Source organism: Gorilla gorilla, chromosome 13 (genome assembly GCF_029281585.2).
Source record: "Gorilla gorilla gorilla isolate KB3781 chromosome 13, NHGRI_mGorGor1-v2.1_pri, whole genome shotgun sequence".
Lineage (NCBI taxonomy): Eukaryota > Metazoa > Chordata > Mammalia > Primates > Hominidae > Gorilla > Gorilla gorilla.
In genome coordinates this window covers 97,919,141-97,942,800 of record NC_073237.2, presented here as the reverse complement: position 1 = coordinate 97,942,800, position 23,660 = coordinate 97,919,141, and the positions used below count along the sequence as shown (strand labels likewise).

At 40.6% G+C, this 23,660-nt stretch overlaps 2 protein-coding genes and 1 long non-coding RNA gene across 4 annotated transcripts in view; 2 read left to right on the top strand and 1 right to left on the bottom strand.

Annotated features, from left to right (window-relative positions):
• The window catches only part of LOC115935860 (uncharacterized), a 146,365-nt gene extending 134,005 nt beyond the window's left edge, over positions 1-12,360 (bottom strand). The window contains exons 1-3 of one of the 2 annotated variants that reach the window (XR_010130307.1): positions 12,127-12,360; positions 10,714-10,837; positions 4,023-4,124 (exon numbers count right to left, since the gene is read on the bottom strand). This is a non-coding gene — a long non-coding RNA (uncharacterized lncRNA). Of the gene's footprint in view, positions 1-4,022; positions 4,125-9,621; positions 10,838-12,126 lie in introns of those variants that run through there. The other variant, XR_010130306.1, reaches the window with a different exon arrangement.
• The window catches only part of GRIN3A (glutamate ionotropic receptor NMDA type subunit 3A), a 179,848-nt gene that overhangs the window by 136,042 nt on the left and 20,146 nt on the right, over positions 1-23,660 (top strand). The window lies entirely within an intron of this gene.
• PPP3R2 (protein phosphatase 3 regulatory subunit B, beta) lies at positions 12,433-13,617 on the top strand. Its single transcript, XM_004048378.5, has one exon. The coding sequence runs from the start codon at positions 12,610-12,612 to the stop codon at positions 13,129-13,131; it is 522 nt and encodes a 173-aa protein (XP_004048426.2). The 5' UTR covers positions 12,433-12,609; the 3' UTR covers positions 13,132-13,617.

The window sequence follows — 23,660 nt, the reverse complement described above, 5'->3', positions numbered from 1 at the left end:
GTGCGGAAGAACCAGGTATATACTCCGGATGGTTCCCCTCCCAACAGGTGCCCCTGACACCTGAGGATTCCATTCTTCGGTTTACTTTTTACCTTACATACCATTTTGCTAGTTACAGTTCCTGTGTAAGTCTGTTGCTATAGAGCAATTAAACACTCTCTTTCACTCTGAAAAAAATTCTAGTTTAGATAACAAATTATATGGTGACCTATTAATAAAATTACTAGGTGCCTTTTTCCCCCATTTCTAGAAGTTGGACATTAATACTTGGCCCAATGTGAGAACCTTGACCTATTCACCTTCCATCTCTTTGCAGCCCCAGAGCTATCTAGCCACAGTTTCTCTGGAAGATAAACTCACTTTTTTTTTTTCCTGAATTCCAGGGCTTTATCTGCTCTCCAGAGTCACTTAGGAAATTGCAGGTCCAATTCTGCCGACCAGACTCTGGCAATTTTCAAAGACGAATTTTAAATTGACCTCAGATGTTTCCCCACATTCCTCCCTGCACACCTGTGCCTCTGCCCACAGTGAACTCATTGTCAATCAGTGCCATTAGGGAAAACATATGACAGGGTGTAAATTTCCTTCGTTTTCTTTTGACTCAGCAAAAAAAAAAAAAAAAAAAAAAAAAATGTAATTTTTTTCAACTCCCCAAGTGAATCTAAGAGCTCCAGAGCAACAGTTTTGTGACATCGGTTATTTGCAAACCAGGAAAGCAAGGCAGCAGACCACAGTTTAGCAACCTCTAAAATTCTTCAAGGGATTACTAACATATCCAGATGATAACTTCTTTCTTTTTGCAAGCCTCCTTTAAATGATAGTTTGAATAATGCACTTTTTACCAAATGGAACTAGTCAGGAAGAAAGAGGAAACAGTGGTCTTGGTGGGGAGCAGATAGAACCCTCCAATGATCAAAGGAGAATTTTAAAGAAACTGTTTGCAAAAGTATGATTTAAGGAAACCAGTTAAGATACTACAGTCTCCCAGGGCAGGTGAAGTGAGGGAGCCTTTACCACATCTAGGTTCAAAGGGAAGAATTAAGAGACCTATTTTTAGAACCCAGGGAGAAATAGGAGAGGGCTTTCTAAGAGCCATGGCCATTTGACCAGGGGTGCAGCCATCCAACAGTGACCTGCCTGGAAGACACCCAGGAATAAATACCTGAGTTTGGTCTCCTCCTACCCTTGCATCTTCTACCTCAGGTCCAGGGAGCCTGTCGATATATATGGTGGAGAGAGGTCCGCTTCCCAGGGCACAAAGCAGGAGGAAGAAAGATGGAGAGTAGATCTGGAAGGGCAGAAGAATGTCCAGCACTGTCCCTCATGGCAGGTGAATGTGGGATGGGGTCAGCCACAGAAAAGTGGCCGCAACCCAACTGTCTGAGAGTGTGCAGCCTCTGCACTTCCAGACAGGGGTCCAGCCTGCAGGGAGAGAGACCATGCCCTTGCACTTGTTGGGAAGGAGAGAGAAGTACAATCAAGTCCACTTAAATGACCTTGGTCTTGGGAGTCAGACCACCCTGGCTCTCCCATCACTAGGAGGAGGCAGTTCTATGTCCTTGAGAAAATTACCTAACCTCTCTGAGCCTCAGTTTAACGCATATCTTACTTGATTGTTACAAGATTTTCTTGCTGAATCCAGGGATCTCCTCCGTTGTTATTGAGTACGGAGGGAAACAAATACATACTAAGCAAGAAACCAAACATTAGAGTGAAAGCTCTAACCTTGGAACCCAGAGACCTTGATTGCATGGGATAGGGAAAAGGAGAAGCATATTTTGAAACAGTCCAAAAGTAAATCATTAAACTCTCCAGTGATTTTATTATCAGGGGAAGTGCACAGCAGGAAACAGTGCCCCATATCTGAACTTTCCCCATCTTTTGCCTCACCCTATTCCTGAAACCACCAGCCTCCATCTGACCTTCAGTCCATTCTTGACCTTTCCCATCCTCCCCCAGCCTTTACCTTCACCCACTAAAAGATGGATCCATAGGGCACGGATGGAGTGAAGATGTCTATTAACCTCGTTATGAGGTAGTTTCAAAAATGGAAGTTTAAATGGTTTGTTTTTAAGGAGCATGGTATAGGTGCAAAAGTAAAAGTAACCATGGTATCAAAACATCCCCATTAAAATGTCATGAACACAAATTGCTTAACCTCCCTGACTTCCCTACACTGCAAAACTGAGATATTTTATGTTTCTGGCTTGGTATAAAGAATAGAGATAACATACATCAAAGTGCTGACACACAGTAGGTGCTGAATGGATAGTGTTATTCATATTTGTCCTGACACTGCTGCGAACCAGTTCCATGACCTTTGACAAATCACTTCACTTCTCTAAACTTGTTTCTTTGCCTTAAAATAAAGGACCATGTACCATGGCCAGCAAAGAGACATTGTGATTTTCAAGTAGGATTGTTTAAGAGGATTCCTGGCCTAACTAATTGAAGATATGGGTCCCGGGGCACAGAGGAGGACAGTGGACTGACTGGCCTCCAGCCTGGGCTCCCCATCCCTGGCCAGGGACCCAGACTTGATTCCCAAGGACCACCAAAATGCATATATGATATATTAATATGTGTTTACCTATTAATATTTATTGAGAAAATGGAGTTCTCTCACAGCAGATCCATTCTTTCCTCTGTTAACTTATTGGAAGGGGAAAGGGAAGGGTTAGTCTACTATACATTGAAAGCCAAAGGGAATCCCACAAGTCACATTGAGAAGCTTCAATGCCAGTCAGTTTTTTCTGACCAGTTTATCTTTAATTCATATTAAAAACTCAAAGGGAATGGTTAGGGCAGTGGGGGAGGGCAGTTTTAATGCAGTATTTTCTGCTCTTGACAGCTAGCCCACATCTCAACACCCTCCTGCCCCTTTCTCATTCCTACCCCTTCTCTTTTCCATTTAAAATGTCACTGTCTGCTCTTCAACCTGATGAAAGTTATGGGGAGGCAAGGAGAGTTAATGACTGTAGATTGCTTTAAATTGAAAACTCGTGTATATCAAGAGCCACCTTGACAGCTGAGTGCTTTCCTTAGAACAGCCTAAGTAATTAAGTTTAATATTTAAGCCAAGCATAAGGTCAGATGGAACCTATCCAGGTAGTATGTTCTGAAAACCCGAAGAAGCACAAAGTTGTCCGTGTATTCTTTTATGACATGGAGTAAAATTAGGCCTGAAGAAAGGGAAGCCAGTCTGAGAAAGACTTCATCTTCATCTGCCTTGATAGAAGAACAATTTCCAAATTCATTCGTTCTTTCTTTTGCTTCCTTTCTTCCTTTCTTTCCCTTTTCTTCCCTGCCTTTCTTTTCCTTCCTTTCCTTCATTCCTTCCCTTTCTTTCTCTCTCCCTCCTTCCCTTCCTTCCTTTTCTTTCTTTCTCTTCCTTTCTCCCATCCATCCATTAGCAAACGTGTTGAATTCCCACATACCATGTCCCATGCTGGGTGCAGCCAATGCAGAGATGAATTCAGAGCTCACAGGCAGAGAGCTCATAGGAGCTCAAGAGAGACTTGTGAAAAATACCCAATTCCACACCGCCACAGGGGCAGCAATAGATGAAGATATAAGGTAAGCCGTGACACAAACAAGGCCATAATTCACACATGGAAGAGCTAGAAGGAATCAAAGCAGGCTTCCTGGAGGAGGTAACCCCTGTAGCGGAAGAAGCCTCCAGGCAAAAACCAGAGTAAAACACTGAGGCATGAAATTGTAAGCAATGCAATTTGGCCTTGCCCTTTGAAGACACTGCGCCCAATCATACTAGATTGACAGAATTGTATGCCCTCTTAATAGTGCCCCTTCCCCAGGGATTCTAAAATTACAGGTGGCTGCTTTCTTTGGCCCGCTTGTTATCCAGTCACAGGTGGACCCACAAGTAAATTATAGGCCTTTACTTTTCCTGTGCTCGGGCTTGTAGCTTCCCTACTACCTCCTCAAAGGCAGGGACATCTTTTCTAGTCTTATATGGAAGGCAGTCTAGAATACAGAAGAATTCAGCTCTGGAAGCAACATACCAGGATTTGACTCTCAGCTCCACCACTGTGTGTCTATGCAAGCTGTGCAACTTCCAAAACTTCAGATCTTCCTCCAAACCCGGGAATAATAATAGGGCCTGCCTGAAAGTGTGAAATATATTTAATGAGATCGTTTATGGCGAACACCTGGCTTGACAAATGTTCTCTCCTCCTTCCCTGATTATAGAACCATGCACACAGAAAAAATATATATATTTGGTGAATAATAAGCATAGACAAGAAATTACAGTTGGTGCACCCACCCTCTTAGGCCCATCTTGGTCCCACCTCGAAAAAAGCAGGAGCATCTTATCATTACAAGCATCTTCTAACTCCGAGATAAACACTCTTTTATGTATTGCTTACGTATGTTATAGAACCAAATAATTTTTTATTGCAAAATGGGAAATGCATGATTCTGGAATTTTCTACTTTTCAAAGTGCTGGTTTAACTAACTTTTGTAGTGTTGTGTTCTTTCTTTCCTCTAGCTCAGTGTCTGAGTGGGAAAAAGTGAAGATGCTTTATACAAACCATTAGACTGCACTTAAAACAGATCTTTACGGAAACAATGGTAACCTGGTCTTTGCATGTAGTCAATTGTATTTCGAAGTTAGGCTCCTGTGTGAACGGGCCCAAGACCTACAATTCTCTAGTCTTGTTTTCCCCTCCCTCCATATCATCATAAGATTAGGGCTGCTTCTCTGTTGCTTTCTGGCTACTATAAATAACACAAGTTTTGATTCTGAGAGAAGGAAAACTAATTTCAGCAAGTGTCTCCTTCACCCTTGCTAACGACCAAGTAAACAGACCTCTCGGAATAAGAGTCCCCTCTTTTATATGCCAGAGATACTTGGGCATAAATTACACCCAAGACCACATACTGTTAAGAGTTCTTGCTTTTCCCCTGGTTAAATTCAGCAAACTCATGAATATTTATGAAATGCTATTTACTATGCAACTAAAAGGTATGAACGGTGCTCAAACTGATTAGGACTATTGTGAGAGACAGTCTTCCTTCCATTTTTTTAGACTTCCATGCACTAAAGTCTGTGGGGGATCACAGGAAATGGGACTCCTCACTCACCTCTATTCCCTGTGCAGAGAGGAGTTCCTCCAGGCTCTGAGGATTCGGGCTTGAAGAAAGCAGAGGAAGCATGGAAATGTGTGAAGATTGCCATCTAGTGGCTATTGATGAGAGTTGTTACAAAATACTGCAAAAGCCATCTTTTTTCTTTCTCACAAAAGGCAAAAACCAAGTCTAAAATTGTGAGAAATTGCCCTGACATTTCCTCCAGGGTATCTGAGGACAGTTCCTCCCCATGCGGCTGTGGGAGTTGGTAGAATTTCAGGACGTGTTGGATGAGAAGGCAACATCATGAGAGAGCCCTGGAGCCTTTATAGAGATGCCCCTCTTCTCACACAATATAGGTGGCTTCCTGCAACATGAAAGCTTAGGGCTAGCTGGCCAGGGAAGCCAATGCACGCACATCTGGGGCCTCCTCTGAGCTCCTTCCCTCTGTCCTTCTATCCAATAAGACCTCAGCCTAGTGTTATGGGTTGGATTGTGTCCCCCAAAAAAGATATTGAGGTTCTGAGGTCCTAATTCTCAATACCTCAGAATGTGTTCTGGTTTGGAAATAGGGTCATTGCAGACATGTTTGGTTGAGCTGAGATGCAGTCATATTGCAGCCAGAGTGAACCCTAAATCCAGTATGACTGGCATCCTTGTAAGAAGCCATCTACCACACAAAGACAGACACTCAGGGAGAGCACCATGTGATGATGAAGGCAGAGAATGGATTTATGCATCTGCAAGTCAGGAAGGCCAAAGATGACCACAAACCACCAGGAGCTAGGAAGAGGCAAGCAAGGGTTGCCCTACAGGTTTCAAAGGGAGCATGACCCTGCCAACTCCTTGATTTCAGACTTCTAGCCTCCAGAACTAGGGGACAATAAATGTCTGTTGTTTAAGCCACCCCGTTTGTGCTGCTTCATTACAACAGCTCTTGCAAAATAATTAATACACTCCACATTTTACTTCTAGTGCCTCTTGCATCCCAGCTCAGGCTCTTCTAGACAAGCATTTGTAGATGTCATTGTTTCCTAGCTGCTCTCCCAGATACTGGTCTCTTGTCCTGTTCAATCTACCCACAATGCCAGATTAATCTCTCCAAAATATAATTGTGATTAAGTTGTTCTTTTGATAAAACTTGTGCTTTCCCTACTGGGTAGAAACTAAATGTCTTAGCCAAATATTCAAAACCCTGCTTCATCTGGTTCTGTCTAGCTCATCTTCTGCTACTTTGCTCAAGTACTTCAGCCATTATAAGCAACTTGCTAATATCTACCCCTGCACTCTTTCCCACTTCTGTGATTATGGTACTTGTTCCCTTTTCTCCCTCAGGATCAAATACTTCTTGAAAAAAGAAAAAAGTCGTCCTCTATTGTTCCCAGCAAGAAGTAATTTCTCAATTCTCTGAGTTCTTATAGTTCTTTTCCCTTACCTCTCTGATGACATGTTTTGTTGTCCATCTTGTATTATTAATTATAATTCTTTAATGCCTCAATTCACTCACTGATCAGTAAGCTTTCTGAGCAAAGACCATCTCTGAATGTCCCAATGCTTTACATGTTAAAACATGATTGAATAAATGATGCCCTATAAAGAATAATTGAGTAAATGTTGTCTTTTCTTCAGTGTATGGGGAATGGTCAAACCATCTTATCACTTCGTCCAATACCATGCTCTCCCTTGACCTCCCTACTCCAGTATGCTCCATATGCTCTCCCTTGACCTCCCTACTCCAGTCACACTGGCATTCTTTCAGTTCCTCCTACTTGTTTTGTTCCTCCTGCCCTAGGGCCTCTTTGCACATGGAGTTTCTTCTACCTGGAACACTCATTCCTTCCCAGAACATCTAGTTAACTTCTTCTGCTTCTTGAAATTGTAAATCAGTCATCATTTCCCCAATAAAAGTTTCCTGTTGTCCAAACTCTCCTGGTACCATGTACTTCTCATCTGTAACACTCAAGGCAGGTGCTCCTTTACATCTATGGACATGATAATTTGGTTAATGTCCATCTTCCCATCAAAACTGTAAGCTCCAGGAGAACAGGGACAACAAGAAAAGTATCCACTTTAGGTCAGTATTATATTCCTCTCACATAGTAGATCCTCAAAAATTATTTGTTGAGAAAACAAATAAGTAGCTGAGTATATCTGTGTGCATGTATGCATACAGTCTATTTGAGTTTTTAAGCAAGCCTAAAGTAGGCAATAATTATAATCTCTACCATTCCTGTACCTACTATGTGATAGGCATTGAGCATCCTTCTTCTTATAATCTATCTCATTTAATCCTGAAAGTGATGTTATGAGTTAGTAATCATCATCCTTGTTTTACAGATGAGTGAAAAGATTCAGATAAGTAACTCTGCCCAAGGTCACAAAGTTGTTAAATAGCAAAACTTTGATTTAAAACCATACATGCCAAAATTCATTAAACACCATTTCAGTACTACAAAAGAAAACCAAACAGATGACAAACCTGATGCTCAGAAACAGTTTAAACTCGAGCTATGTGGTTCCACAGTCTAAACTGTGGCTAACGTCAGTACACTTAGATATTAAATGTGGTGACCGGCAATGCTACAGAAAGGTGAGAGCTTCCAACCAAATGTCAAGGACCACCTGTATAGCTTCTAGAACAGCTGTGTGACCTGGTCTCCTGACTGGCTTGAAAAATGAAGCCTTATATGAACCTCAGGTCTCATTTCCATTTCCGTTGGTTTGATTTTCCAATGTCAGTTATTTTTACATGTGACCTACTCATATTTCTTCATCTAAAAACTTTTGAGGGAAAAAAATGACATGCTGAAATAGAGGTGCCATCAAGACTCCTGGTTTCTTCCAAAACAGTTAGTCAACCCTTTTAATTTACTTGCTTCAGTGAATGTCCAACAGTCCACATCAATCCACAGTGATGAACAGAAAAGTAACAAATAGTGTTTTCCATGGAAATTACTAAGAATCATTTACAGAGAAAATCAAAACAATGGCATTGAGTCCCATAATAATGCTGAGCTACATAGTTTGTGAAATGTAGAACAATGGGAATTCAGCTTCACATTGACTAAAACTCCAGATCTAGCATAATGTTACATCCTCTACAGCACAGAGTAGAATGGTTCTGCTTGTACACCTGAATTATTTCAGTGAAGTGGTACCATCTTCCTAATACTGTCTGTGTAACCATTCAATATTCCTGTGGCAAGATTTCACCTCTTACATAACATTTCTATATATACGACCTCATCTGACTCTTACAATAACACATCAGTGGATGAAGCATGTGTAAGTATTATCACCATTTCACAGATGAGGATGTTGAGGCTGGTACAGCAATGGCTTCACTCAAAGGCTCACAGCTAATAAGGTAAAGAGCTGAGGCTGGAACCAACTATTTACCTCCTATGCTCTCTCCATTACCCTTTCCTAACTCCTAACCACACACTCACATAGGGAAATACAGCTAAGAGTTTTCACACTGGGAGCTCCTTTCTAAATGACTGTCAAGGAATTACTCAGGAGAATGTAAGTGAGGAATCCATAAGAGTGCCTGATGGGCCAGTGATGTTGGTTACTGCGTTTCTCCAGTCTGCAATGGAAGGTCTGTAATCAGTCCTCAAAGAGTTTTGAACTGGAGGAGCCAATTTTTATGCTGGTATAGTGTGTGAGCAGCCTGTGGCATACTATAACCAATACATGAGGAGTGTTGTTAAATGGCTATATGTACACTTAGGTGTCCAGGGTAGGCTGGTATCCTTCAAGACTTCATCTCTACTAGTAGGGTAAGTAACAATAAAATTAGTAATAATAGCAATGATGATAATGACATTATTTATATTAACATTAGCTTTAATATTCACAAAAATGTACAAAATATGTATTATTAGCCCCATATTTCATATGGGAAAACTAATGTCAAGCAACTTGTCCAAGGTCTTACTGCTAAGTGGACTGTTAAGATTTGATGTTGGGTTGTCCCAGTTTAAATCCTTTCTACCTTATAATATAATACCTAATTAATAATACCTCTTTTTAACCTAATTAATTCAATTGGGATAATAATTCAACCATCAAATATTTTAGCCTCCAAATCTTTCCTTTTCCATTAAACTGTCTAGATCTGTGCTGTCCACTATGATGGCCACATGTAGTTACTGAGCACTGGGAATGTTATGAGCTCTAATTGACATGTGCTGTAAATATAAAATACAGTACAAAAAAGTGTAAAACAACCCATTCATAAATGATAATATTGATTACATGTTGAAATGGTAACACTTTGGATATATTGGGTTAATATAAATATATTATTAAAATTCACTTTTTTGCTTTTTAATGTTACTAAAAATTTAAAAGTACATATATAATTAGACAGCACTGCTATAGATTATTATTCCAAGATTCATCTACTTTATCCCCACATACTGATCTCACAGAGAACCAACCAGTATGAAAATGTTTTTGCTGTTGAATTATTCTCATGGCTCATGAGCCTATAACATAAGATATCAAAACACTATGTTCTATAGTATATGTCAGACTGCCTTTATTTTTTACCATAATCCAAGCAAGAAAATATGTCATATTGCAAACCCAGAATGATCTGGTATTCCTTTATCATATATATACTATATTTAGTTTTACAACTTTATGAAGTAAACTTTTTACAACTTTATAAACAACTTTATGAAGTAACAGTACTTCCCCTTACTGATGATACTTTCTCTTCAATTATCTGCTGTTCTATTTTTTTGAAGTTGTTTGTAACTCACTAAACCAACTTCATCACTCACTAATGTGTTGTAACCCACAGTTTGTAAACACAAGAGTGTCTGCAAGTGAGATACTAATTCTATCTACACAGAGGTGAAGGGATATTTTAGCAAATAATAAGATGGACCTGGCAGTAATGAATGAGCTAGTGGAGGCCTGTAACTATAGCAGGATCTGTGGCCTATTCAGTTGGCAAAACTGAAGGGAGTTCAAAATGCTTCCTCTCTCCTATAGAGTCAGCACTAATGGACCTGTCTAATGTCCATCTGTTGTTCTGTCTGCTCAGCATTACCCTGTTCTTATAAGGAAGAGCATGTGCTTCTTTTGGTACCTGCTCTTCCTACCCAGCCCCCACTTCCCCCCGACCAGCTCCATCCATGAGGTTCAAATGGAAGCTCCCATATGTTATAAGCCATGTCTGATGGCTCATAGGTGGGAACCCAACCCAAGTGAGACCAATCAGAGTCTGTTCCTGGGATTTGTGGGCATCTAACTAGAACAGGGAGAAGTCCGTCTTTTCTGATGATAAAATCCCCAAAGTCTTAACTTGGAATCTGTCAGTGGTTGTGTCCTCTGCAATGTGGAAGAATTGCTTTATCATAGGAGAGAGTGAAGGAAAGAGAAGCAGAGGTGAAAGGCACAGAGAGGTCAATGGGCCCAACTCCTTGCAGGGCCAGCTTCATGGGCATGTGGTCCATGCAGTCTCATAAGGTCCCGTACTTGGTTTAATGTTCTGCTGTGGCCATCTTGAAGCTCTCAATCATTTTCCAGCAAAGGACACTGCAAATTACATAACTGGTCCTGAGGCGTTCGTTCCAATATTTCCTTAAACCCAGTGGGATCCTTACCGTTCTTAAGACTGAATCTTTCAGCTCTTCTTTAGATTATGTGAGATTCTTCCAACAAATTATCTTTCGTGCTAAGCTTCTTAGAGGTAGCTTCTTTTACTTGCAGCCAAGAAACTGGACTACACTGTGGTCAAAGACACAAGATGAGAGAAATAACACAATTCTAGAGGCTCCCAGCCCCAGTGCATGCCCAAAAGATAGAGTTCTGTCCTTGCCCCTGAGGTTTCTGATTTTTTCAGAACTGCACCTGCAGGGCCTGGATATTTCCCCCAGAGAGTCCAGAAAGGTCTCTGTGCTTTAGAAAGAACACAGGCTATAGTGGTTGGTATCATTTAGAGACCAACACTGATTTTAGGCATCTTGTAATGTAATTTAAGGTGGTATCCTTAATATTGCAAATTCAGTAGGCTTATATGCAAACTGTACCATGCTCATTTCTCTGAATAACTGAAAAGCAAGCAAATAAGTAAAATTAAAAAATTCCAATATAACAGTCTAATTGGGAAAGGGGGTTTCATTTGTGTAATGCCCATAATCAGCTTTAAAAAATATCCATGGGTTATCATTTGTTTATAGAGGAAAGTAAAATGGCCAGACTTAATGATAAGGTGATCAGTGGCTTAGTTTTGCTAATTCCAGCATGGTTATCTTTAGACTGATATTTTGGCTGAACTATAGAACACAGAACTTGCCAACATTTTTTAAAGCAAAGGAGTGTTTGCGTCTTTCAGTTTGATGTAGTAGCCTGAGGTTCCTCCAAGTCCCTTTGAACTGTTTGCTCTTGAACCACATTTGTTTCTTATGCATTTGGAGTAATTGATGCACTCCGAAAGGAAGAAGGAATAAGAGGGAGCATGTGAGATTAGTCTTCAACAGAAAGAACAAATCTAGTTGAAACAAAAGGAGAAAAGTGAGATCATCCAGAGGCGACTGTCACTCTCAATACACACAAAAGGCTTCTTTGGGCACATTGCAGACGTTTCTCCAAGGTATTCTGCAGAATAGCCGCCAGGCACCAACAACAAAGATGTGACTTGGGCATGAGATGATGGATAAGAGGGAACAGAGTAACAGAGGTTGTGTTCTTGAGACCTGTGTCATCTTGAAAAACGCCCTGAATTCAGCATTGTTTATATTCCTCGGGAATATGTTAGTGCCTGTAGGTGATCCATGTAAGAAATTCTGCGTGGTATCTGCCTGGTCTCTTACAAACACTCTGAATCCTATGTCCTGAAAAAGGTACAGAGGGATGTCAGTCCCGGCTTCCCCTCCCAGGGAATCGTGGAAAACATACTATATCAATGCCTTGATGTGTCACCTTGTTTCATTCTTACACTAGGTCTGTAAAGCAAGTATACAGTGTCCTTGGTTGCAGTTCAGTCATTCGGCGTATATTTATTAAGCACATATTACCTGTGAAGCACTGTGCTTCTGGGATACTGCAGCGAATAATACAGGTGCGACCCCTTCTCCTTTGGGGTTTACTTTCTCAGAGAGAAAAAAAAAGGAAATAAGTAGATAAAATAATTCCCAGGGAAATTGGGGTTATCATGGAAAGGTACAAGGAGTTTGAGAGAAGGAAAAAGAGAAGGGGCAGCCCAGCTTTCCACCTCTGCCTCTCCCGGGCACCCCCAGGCTCCATTCTCTCCTCCCTATACCCCTGCCCAGACAGCACCCACCTCCCCTTCCGCCCCCTTTTCCCTCCTTCTTTCCCTCCTCTCTCCGCTCCCTCTCTGATCTGCCGCTCCTCCCTCCGCTCCCCTGCCCTTTTGCTCGACCAGGGCCCCCGGGAGCCCTCTACCCCCACCCCATGGCCCAACCGTCCGGGCACGAGCCCCGCCCGAGCTCACCGCCCCTGCTCCCCACTCCGACCCTGTGAGCCGTGGCCGTTGCCAGATGTCCACAATGGGAAACGAGGCCAGTTACCCGGCGGAGATGTGCTCCCACTTTGACAATGATGAAATTAAAAGGCTGGGCAGGAGGTTTAAGAAGTTGGACTTGGACAAATCAGGGTCTCTGAGCGTGGAGGAGTTCATGTCCCTGCCGGAGCTGCGCCACAACCCGTTGGTGCGGCGAGTGATCGACGTCTTCGACACCGACGGTGATGGAGAAGTGGACTTCAAGGAATTCATCCTGGGGACCTCCCAGTTCAGCGTCAAGGGCGACGAGAAGCAGAAGTTGAGGTTTGCGTTCAGCATTTACGACATGGATAAAGATGGCTACATTTCCAACGGGGAGCTCTTCCAGGTGCTGAAGATGATGGTGGGCAACAACCTGACGGACTGGCAGCTCCAGCAGCTGGTCGACAAAACCATCATCATCCTGGACAAGGATGGCGATGGGAAGATATCCTTTGAGGAATTCAGTGCTGTGGTCAGAGACCTGGAGATCCACAAGAAGCTGGTCCTCATCGTGTGAGCCTTTTTCTTACAAGCACCACCCAACAACTTCTGCTTTCTTCCCTATCTCTTTCAAGATTTGCTCAAGACGTCCAACTGTCTCTCTGACTTATCTGGAAGTATTTCTTTTTGTGAAGCCATATGTCCTAACAGGAGCTTCATCACCAACTCAGTGCTATTAATTCTCCTTCTCTGAATGACTCAGGGTACCCTATAGGGGGAAGAGCAAGTCAAATGAGCATAGTGGGGAAAGAAAAGGAAATGGCTTTTATAAACATCTTTTACTTTGTTTTGATTCAAAGACCAAACTAGAACTTTAAAAGTTCAAAAATAAGAAAATATACATTTTTGCTGTTATTTCTCATCATTTTGTATATGGGAGGAAATTTATAATTTGCATGGGTGTTAGGTGAACTGTTTTCATTTGCTTGTGTTCAGATATCTTGCCAGATTGTTAACTTCCTATTGTAGCAACAGGGACAAATATATTTGTCTTTGCTGGGCATCTCGTAATCACTTTTCTTGGGGGACAGAATCCCATCTTTTCCTTCGGCAGATTGCAGCCCCATTCCCCACAATGCATCCAGAAATCGCTGTGCATGTTTGAGGGGTAGGAGTTCATTTGGCCTCCTCCTGACTTGTTGCTCCAGCTCCTGAACAGAAACTAGCTTCAGGGCTCTTATAGGAAATGCTAAGCCTGGACTAAGTGCCCAGCTCAGCCATCATCCTCATTAGCAGTGGGTTTCCAGGGTTGGCAGCCCACAACAGCATTAATTTCAATGAAGGGGACCTCCAGCTAAATAGGGCAAGGAAAGTGTTCTCCCAGAAAGTGCTCTCACCTCCAACACTGGTCCCTACCCCCAGGTGGAGAGAATGGGACATTTAGTTAGTTGTCCCACGGAGGAGAGGCAGTAGAGTCAGGCTGCAGTGGAATCTCCCTAGGATGCCAAAGTGGCATTATGTCTGTTGCTCAGAGATGCAGAGACTGACAATTGTGTCTCCACAGCAGAGGTGGATGCTAGCTACACTAGCTATGCTGATTTCGAAAATCAGATCTGAGGCCTAGCAGAGAAACTGAGAGCTCTCTCATTCCAGGAAGCCTTTTCCCTAGTGGAACATTCAGTGCAGAAGTCCTCACACACTAATAGATCTCCACCATTGGGTGAGCTGGAACCTGTGGTTCCAGGGGAGATCCAGAATGCATGTGTCTCTTCCCACTCATTTATGTCATGTTGGTGGCTTTAGATCAGCCATGGTGAGAAAAGAACAAAAGCTTTTAGTTGTTTTTGTTTTGTTTTGGAGAATTGGTTTACCAGTAAATACATCACTGCCTGTACCCCAAATGTTACCAGCTCCCTGAGGTGTCCCACATACTATTGTGAGTTCTCAGAGCATGAACTGTCCTCAGAAGAGCAGGGCTAGGACTTGTCCCAGCACCTGTGCCTCCATACCAATCCTCTTTCTCACAGAGAACCACTTCGCATATAAGATGCTTAAGGCTCTCAAAACAGCAGAACAATGAAACATACTCTCCCTACACTTGCTTAGCCAAGAGATATCACTCAGGTAACTTTTTTCAGGACATGGAAGATCTGTTTCTAGGAGATGTACTGCTATTTTATTTGGAAGAAGCTGTCAACTGGTCTTGACCAAAATAGAAAAAAAAAAAAAAAGTCCACAAATTTAATCACTTGTAGGGAACCCATCTATCAAGGTACCCTACCATATACTTTTGTATTTAATAGATTACTTAGAAACAACAAAAATAGGAATCCTTACCCCTTCAATTCCTGTTCAACCCTAAAAACTGTGATAAACGCTCCCAACCCTGTGGTGATCAGGGTTATGTAATGTTCAAAGATTCAGACACACCTGGGTTTGGATTCAGTTGCAACTGGGTTGTTATCACACTCACTTCTTTTTAGCTGTGTGAGCATGAATAATTTACTTAGCCTCTCTGTGTCTTTCCACCTAATTAAAAAGAGGATCCACCCCAGGGTTATTTTGAGGATTCAAAAAGGCATGCAACACACCTGGAGCACAATTCCACTTTCATTCAACTAATTCCCTTCCCTTCCCCCTTCTTCCCCTTCTACAAGAGCAATATGTAAAGGAGACATGAGGCTTACTGGTTGCTTTTGAACACTTACTTAGTTCTTAGCTACACCCACTCTAAAATTAACTGGACATTAGTGTACAGCCCATGTCCAAGCCCAGAGAGAAAACAATGGGAACAATTTCAAGGTCCTCACCACTCCTTCATTTGCAGAGGGGACAACAGACTTTCTGACCTGAGAACTGGAGAATTTTTAAAATAAAATCTCTCATTCCAGCCCAACCTATTTAACTTTTTGTGGAGGAATTTTACATGGAGGAAGTGAGCACATGTCATGCTAGCCAAGAGGACATTATTGTCATTAAAGAGAGGCATTATTTATATACCCTGCAATGTGCACATTAAAATATGGAAATTTTAAAATTATGACCAAGGGTTTGAAACATATTGGATTACATGCTCACATTTAACAAAGAGAGGAAATGTATTTCAGTTTCTGGAGTGGCTGGAATTTACAAGCTAATTGTTCAATAAATCTACTCAAGATAGTTACCTAAGGCAATGACCTTGAACTGAGAGCCTATATCTGGATTTAGCACTTGAAAGATCTAACTGGATATTTGGGTTAAAAGAATCACATTTATTCCCAAATCAGAATGCTCTGTTTTTCCTGTCAGTTAATTGCCAGTTGCCAACAAATCTAGTTCTATACAGTTTCTTGGGATGATGATAATAAACATTTATTGAGCAATTGTCCCATAACTTTTGATATAACCTTTGTTATACGTATCATTTAATCATCATAACAACACTGTGAGTCTGGTGCCATTATTTCAGCATTACAGATGATGCCATGTAGAGATCTAGCATCTTCTCCAAAGTCGCCCAGCTGGTAAGTGGCAAAGCATGGATTTGAACCAGGCTTTCTGACCCCAAATCCTGAGCTTTATTTCTACCTCTCTGCATTTATCTTATTTTTATAGCTCCTATATCTACCTGTTACAAATTATTTATTATAGTCTCAACCATGTAATCAAATCAAGCCTCAGTTTTCATAAATGATGAAACTGAAGCCCAAAGAGGTAAATTGCTTGTCAAAGAACAAGCAGCCTCCACCTCTTTGGTTCTATGCATTGCAATGAAACAGATATGTTAGACAAGACAGTTTTAAACCATGTTCCACCTTTGGCTCATCTTGAGAAACAGGTGACAATATTTAGATTAAACCGATAACACAAACCAATATGCTCTGAGGCTATGGAGATCATTCACAATATGTTGTTATGAATCCTATGTTAATTGGATTGTGTCTGCTCTGTACCATATGTTGCAATCCCCAGACCACTAGACACTCTTTTTGAAACAGAGAAAAAAATATGGCCTCAGCAAATTCAATTTAGCTTTGGTGTATATTCTCTCATGCTTTAGAAACATTCTCAAGGAAAAAATATCTTCCAGACATTTTTGTTAATTACAAATTCCTAAGCCACTGTCTGAGGAACAGTATGAATTTTTTAAATGAAGACAATTTTTTATTTAAAAAAATTATAAATTCCATTCTCTACTTATAGTACTGACTCTTTCTTTCTGTTAAGAGATAGAGTAGGTAGTTAGTCTGCTATGGTGTTATATCTATTTTGAATACTTTGAACAGGAGGAGGCTCGGATGTTTTTAAAAAGAGTGTTGGCCGGGCGCGGTGGCTCATGCCTGTAATCCCCGCACTTTGGGAGGCCGAGGCGGGCAGATCACGAGGTCAGGAGATCGAGACCATCCTGGCCAACATGGTGAAACCCCATCTCTACTAAAAATACAAAAATTAGCTGGGCGTGGTGGCACATGCCTGTAATCCCAGCTACTCGGAAGGCTGAGGCAGGAGAATTGCTTGAACCAGGGAGACAGAGGTTGCAGTGAGCTGAGATCACACACCACTGCACTCCAGCCTGGGTGACAGAGCGAGATTCCATCTCAAAAAAATAAATAAATAAATTAAATAAATAAATAAATAAATAAATAGAGTGTCATTATGGTAGAGGAACAAGGCCACTAGACTGAGAATCAGACCGGACTCCTCTGCTGCTGTGTCAACTACCGTACCTACCCCAGTAGCCAATGACTGTGAAGTATAAATCATGAATCATCAGGAATTAGCTGATTCATAATGAAAAATTCTAACACTGAAGGGTCACCGTAGTAGCAGTAAAGCTGTGTAGATCAGAAGACAGTCTGACTACTCACAGGCTAACTCTGACCTACAAATGTTTGCTTTTGTTGTTACTGGTTTTACATGGTGTTTGTTCTCACAATGTTTTTTAAAAATTACCAATATTTTAAAAATCTGAAGATTTTAAATAAAAACCTAAATTACTACAAAGAAATGCAGGTCACTCTAATATGGAGGTAGCTTTTTATTGACTAAGGAGTCTCTGAAATATTGAGATGAAATTAAGAGTTTCAGTGAAGAAAAATTAACATAGTTACACTGTTTGGCACAGAAGTTCAAAACAGACTGAAGGGTTCACTAGTTTTTAAAGATATAACACTGGACACAAAATATTTATCCCCACAATCAATATGTTCTAATGCCTGAAACAGTAGAAAAATGCACAATAATCAAAATAAGTATAGCTGTGTAAAACTTCAAACTTTTATATAATAAAATATAACAAAACAAAGAAAACATAAAAAAGGAGAAACATAACATGTTAGCAAAAGGGTTAGCAGTTTTTCAAAAAAAAGCCTCACTGTGTCTGATATGCATAAATAAATATGCAAAAAAGTCATTATATGATTCATTCAAAAGGAGATAGGTAAAACAAACATGGAAAAATAGCCTTGCTAATTCAATAAATACAAATTACAATATGTAAAACAGGAAAAATAATTAATTATAAAACAACTGGCAAAAATAGAAGCCTTCTAGGCATTGCAGTATCTTTGGTGGCATTGGGAATGGCTTTCACCCTTTTTATGGGTCATTTTACACATCACAAGTCATCAGAACAGTTGTATCCTTTGACCAGGTAATCTCACTCATTGCAATATATATCTCAAAGAAATAAAAATATTTTAAAATGCTATACATGGCCAGGCGCGGTGGCTCACGTCTTTAATCCTAGCACTTTGGGAGGCCGAGGCAGGTGGATTGCTTGAGGTCAGGAGTTCAAGACCAGCCTGGCCAACATGCCGAAACCCCATCTATACTAAAAAAATTTAAAAATCAGCCAGGCGTGGTGGCACATGCCTTTAGTCCCAGCTACTTGGGAGGCGGAAACAGGAGAATCATTTGAACCAGAAAGGCAGAGGTTGCAGTGAGTTGAGATCGCTCCACTACATTCTGCCCTGGGAGACACAGTGAAACTCCATCTCAAAAAAAGAAAAAAAAATGCTATACACAAAATTTTTATTGTAGCAATATTTGTCGTATATACAATAAATTATAATATTTAAAAAATTAAACAACTACTGTTTGGGAGTAGTCAAGTCAATTATAACAAAAACAATAGGTGATAGTATTAGGCAACTAAAGTTAATAAATAAAATAATATTTAGAAAATAATATTTTTAGAAATTAATATTAAAATAGTTTATGTTAGAAAATAAGTTCTTTTAAAAGCACAATGCAAACTTGTTATATCCTATGTTTAGAACTCTGAAAAATATGTGTGCATATGGTCATTGTTCAGAAGAGAAAATGGAGAATTGAAAGTAATTGTTTTATAGTACAAGGATTATGGGTAATCTCACATTTAGTTTTCAAAAATATTTTTCTGAGTTGTTTTAATAATACATTTTTCAAAAAACTGCACAACAGAGCTAATGTGGCAAATTAAGTACAATTTCAACCCTAAAAGATGGTCGCCCAAGCTTAAAAGAGATGGGGGCTCAAGAATCCCAAGAAACAGGGAGAGAGAAGCATCTTCACAGCAACATGGGCAGTGCCATGTTGATGAGCCACTAAGCAGTTTCCAGGTTAGAGGAATACAGAGAGTGCTGTCAAAATCCTTGTTTATCCAAATGTGTGAGCACTACTCAGGCTCATGCAGTGTCTCCCTGGATTTTGTGTTAATAAATTATCTCCTCTTCTGTTTCTTTTGTTAAGTGTGATCTTTCACTATGTCTTGGTTAATGAGAAACTTCCAGGTTCTCTGAATGAATCTTTTTTCTCCCTCTTCATGATTCTTGCGAAGTATATATGTTTTAATTCCAAATGATTGCACCGCACAATCTTACCTAACTCTCTTCAACCAGACTCTCTCACCTGGGAAACTCTGTCTTTGGTACATCTGGAGCCCACATTTCATGTGGATATCATTCTCCTACTTCTCCCCAACAAGGGGCCATATGTATAGACACAGCAATGAATCTGCCAAGTTCTTTTGAGCAACTAACTATTCTTCTGGGCAAAATAATCAGGAGGCAATAAATAAATAAATAAATAAATAAATAAATAAATAAATAAATAAAATAGATACCAGGTCTTCAAAATCAGAAATAGCATTTGCTTCTTCCTTGTCCTGCTTCCAAGCATCTATGAGTCATCCATATTTCAGAAGCACCGCAGCCTTTTTCTTTTCCTTACCTCTCATTAAAATCATTATTTCTCCCCCTGCCACCAGCTCTCTTATTAAGGAAAAAAATTTTTGAACATCAGCATTTGGCTGTGCAGATCCAGAGAGGAGATGATACAAAGCTTAGTGCATTAGGTTACTGAAAAATACAATTATTTTCCCAGGTTCTTGCAGTCATTTTGCTCTGGGGAAAAATATTTAATAGGGAATGTCAGAGTAAATGTAATTAAGTTACTTTTCAGACATGTGCTTTTTATTTTTTATGGAACTTACTATATACTAGGCTGCTGGAGACAGGCAAAAGCAACACAGCCTTACCCTGTCAAAGAAGACTTCCTAAAACAGGCTCCACCTGTTCATTTCTGAGATCTGCGTCAGGATACGGTCTATCTCAAAAGAAGTTATATTCACACCTCGGAGCTAGAGGACCTTAATCCTTTAAACAGTACATATATTGAATCAGATTATTTGGTTGCAAGCAACAGATTTTTTTTTTTTTTTTTGAGATGGAGTCTCGCTCTGTTGCCCAGGCTGGATTGCAGTGGTGCAATTTCAGCTCACTGCAGCCTCTGCCTCCCAGATTCAAGCAATTCTCCTGCCTCAGCCTCCCGAGTAGCTGGAACTACAGGCACCTGCCACCATGCTTGGCTAATTTTTGTATTTTTAGTGGAGACAGGGTTTCACCATGTTGATCAGGCTGGTCTCGAACTCCTGACCTCAGGTGATCCACTTGCCTCGGCCTCCCAAAGTGCTAGGATTACAGGCGTGAGCCACTGCGCCTAGCTGCAACAGATTTTTAAACTTAAGCAAAAACCTATCAAAAGAATAACGGGAAAGCTCAATGTTTTGAAGTAAGAGAGTGACAGATGAAGCCTCAAACCACAGCACTCCAAGGATGCCAGTGCAGGAACTAGGGGACTATGTCTTTGGGGCACTGACATTGGAAATGACTCATCTCCAAACACCTTTGATATCCAGTGTTTCTGTTTCAGATTCACATTGGCTGGCCTTGAGTCTCATGCTTTGCCTGGTGAACAGGGAGCAGGGAGTCCGTGATTGGTAGATACACCAAAACCACATGAAGCAGGAAGAGGGCAGTTCCCCAAAGAAAGGATCCTAAGAAAACAAAATCAATACATTCCTCCTGAAATTTTTGCATTCAGTTTCCAATGTTTTACTTCAGTAATTTAAAAAATTTTTTGTCCCAGTTTCAACAGTAGATCCCTAGATTGGTGAATATTAGCATGATCAGGTCAGGCTAGCAAAACTGGGCCTTGTTTCCTCTCCTTTTAATTGAGAATGTCCATCTCCACCCTTCTCTCTTAAAGAACTGTTCTAGGAAGCTTCTGTGATATAATGAGACTGTTTGGGATTGGGGGTGGGGGAAATTATGCAAATTTATTTTATACAAAAAATCCTAGTTTTCATACGCTTTCATTCATTCATTTAAAAAATATTCACAGTGCTGGGCGCTGTTCTAAACGATTAAGAGTATGTATCGAGCAAAATGGACAAAAGTGCTGCCCTCCTGTAGCTTACATTCTACTTTGCTGGGGAAATAGGCAATAAACAAATAAACACATACTATGTCAAGAGAGAAATAAAGCAAAGTAAGAGAGATAGATTGTATCTGAAAGAGGATGGAAGGGGGAAGAGAATTTGCCTTTTTAAGCACAGTGATTAGGGTAAACTTCATGGATAGGTGACATTTGAGAAGAAACCTAAAGAAAGTGAGGGAAGGAGCAATATTGATTCCTGGCAGAAGAGTTTACAGGCACGAACAGAAAATGAAAAGACCCTCAAGTGGCAAGTTGCTCAATAGATTTAAGGAACAATAAGGAAGCCCAAGTGGCTGAGCAAAGTCAACCAGTGAGAGAGAAGAAGGATATGAGGAAATAGATCTTGTGAGGCCTCGTAGCCCATTGCAAGAACTCTGAATTTACTCTGCAAGAGACAGAAAACCACGACCAGGCATTGGGCACAGGAGTGACATGACAGTCATTCTCACTGCTGTGAAGAAGACAGAAGGGGTTAGGGAAAACAACTAGGAGGCTGTCTCAATAATCTAGGTGAGGTGAGAGGGGATGGTGGCTTGGATCAGGGTGGTTGGTGGAGGTGGTGGGATGTTGAATTCTGGATATACTTTGAAGGTCGGTTCCACCATATTTGCAGATACACAGGGTAATGGGATGCTAGAGAAAGACAGGAATCAAAGGTGGTTCTAAGGTTTTTTTTCCCTGTGTCATGGCAAGGATGGAGGTTCATTGTGAGGAGAAAGACTGTGTAAGCAGCAGGTTTCAGAGGGAAAATTAGGAGTTTGCTTTTAATGTGTTATCTTTGAAATGTCTGTTCATTACCTAAGTAAAGAGGCAGAGTAGGAAGTTAGGACAGAAAAGCCCCCAACTCTTGGGAGTCATTGACATCTGGGTGGTATTTAAAGCTGACTCTGAATGAGAACATGAGTGTAGCTGAAAAACTGAAAACATGCCTATGTTTACAGTCAGAAAGATGAAGAAGAAAAGCAAAAGAGACTAAGGTACAACAAAGAGAAAGAAGTATCACAAAAACAAAGTTAAGAAACTATACCAAAGAAGGTGGAGTAATCAATGGCGTCCAAGCTGCCAATACATGAATAAGGTGAAAACTGACCATTAGATTTGGCAATATGGAGGCCATTTTTTACTTTTACAGGAATTGTTTGACAGGTGATGGGAGGGGACAAAAGTCTGATTGAAGAGGGTCTAAGGGAGAATGGAAGAAAAGGAATTAGAAGCAATGAGTATAGACAACACTCTAGAAAACCAGAGAAATCAGGTGGTTGCTATGTGCTGGGAGGTGTGGAATGGGCACAAGGAAGGATTAGCTGCATAGATCTTGATTAGTAACATCGAAAACAAATGATGAGTGAAACACTTTATCTGCATTTCTTGCTGGACACTTGAGAACTAGTCACTAATCGAGCCAGCTGTCAGATGTTTCAAGTGACGACATCTGAACAAAATACAAAGCAGGGTTTGGGCAACAACAAAGTTTATAATCTTATCCTATACACGTTACTGATCTGGTCAGAGACCACACCTGTGATAGTACAAACATCTCCTTTTATCTGAATTTGGTCCATTCCTAGAAATGTGTTGGCTAGTAAATTTATAGATGGTGGAAGCCCTTTCCATTATTTCAAATGGAAAAAATAATAAAGTATTCCTATTTCATCCAAAAATCGCAAGCAGTTTCCCTAAATTCGCTAAAACACTCTTAGACACCTATAGACATTTAATATCTAATGCACAATGTATGGATATGTGACAATCTACCAAGAATTTCTGCATAACATAAAGCATTTAAAACATTAGTTGTATAGTGCATAATTTGTTGGTATTCCTCGATGCAACATGCAGAGTACAGTATCAGATACAAACTATGTTTTTTCTTCACAGTGTAGTAAATATATACTAATATAAATTAACAATAAAATGCTAAAGAAACATAATGAATATAAATAACCTTTAGAGCAAGGCAATTTTTTGAATGATTACTTACTAGTTAAAGAGTTGCCTAAGTGAGATGGGGTGGGCTAGAGTAAGTTTGTGAAGGACCAAGTGGAGCAATAAATGCCTGAGATTTGTCCCTGGCTCAATCCTGGGACTAGCCAGGTGCAGTGGCTCACACCTGCATTCCCAGCAATTTGGGAGGCTGAGGCGGGCAGATTACCTAAGGTGGAGAGTTCAAGCCTGGCTAATATGGTGAAACCTTGTCTCTACTAAAAATACAAAAAATAGCTAGGTGTGGTAACACACGCCTGTAATCCCAGCTACTTGGGAGGCTGAGGCATGAGAATTGCTTGAACCCGGGAGGCAGAGGTTGCAGTGAGTCAAGACTGTGCCATTGCACTCTAGTATGAGCCTCAGAGTGAGACTCTGTCT

Bases quoted from the DNA above. Each gene is read 5' to 3' on its own strand.
- PPP3R2 (XM_004048378.5), top strand. From the start codon at position 12,610: ATGTCCACAATGGGAAACGAGGCCAGTTACCCGGCGGAGATGTGCTCC.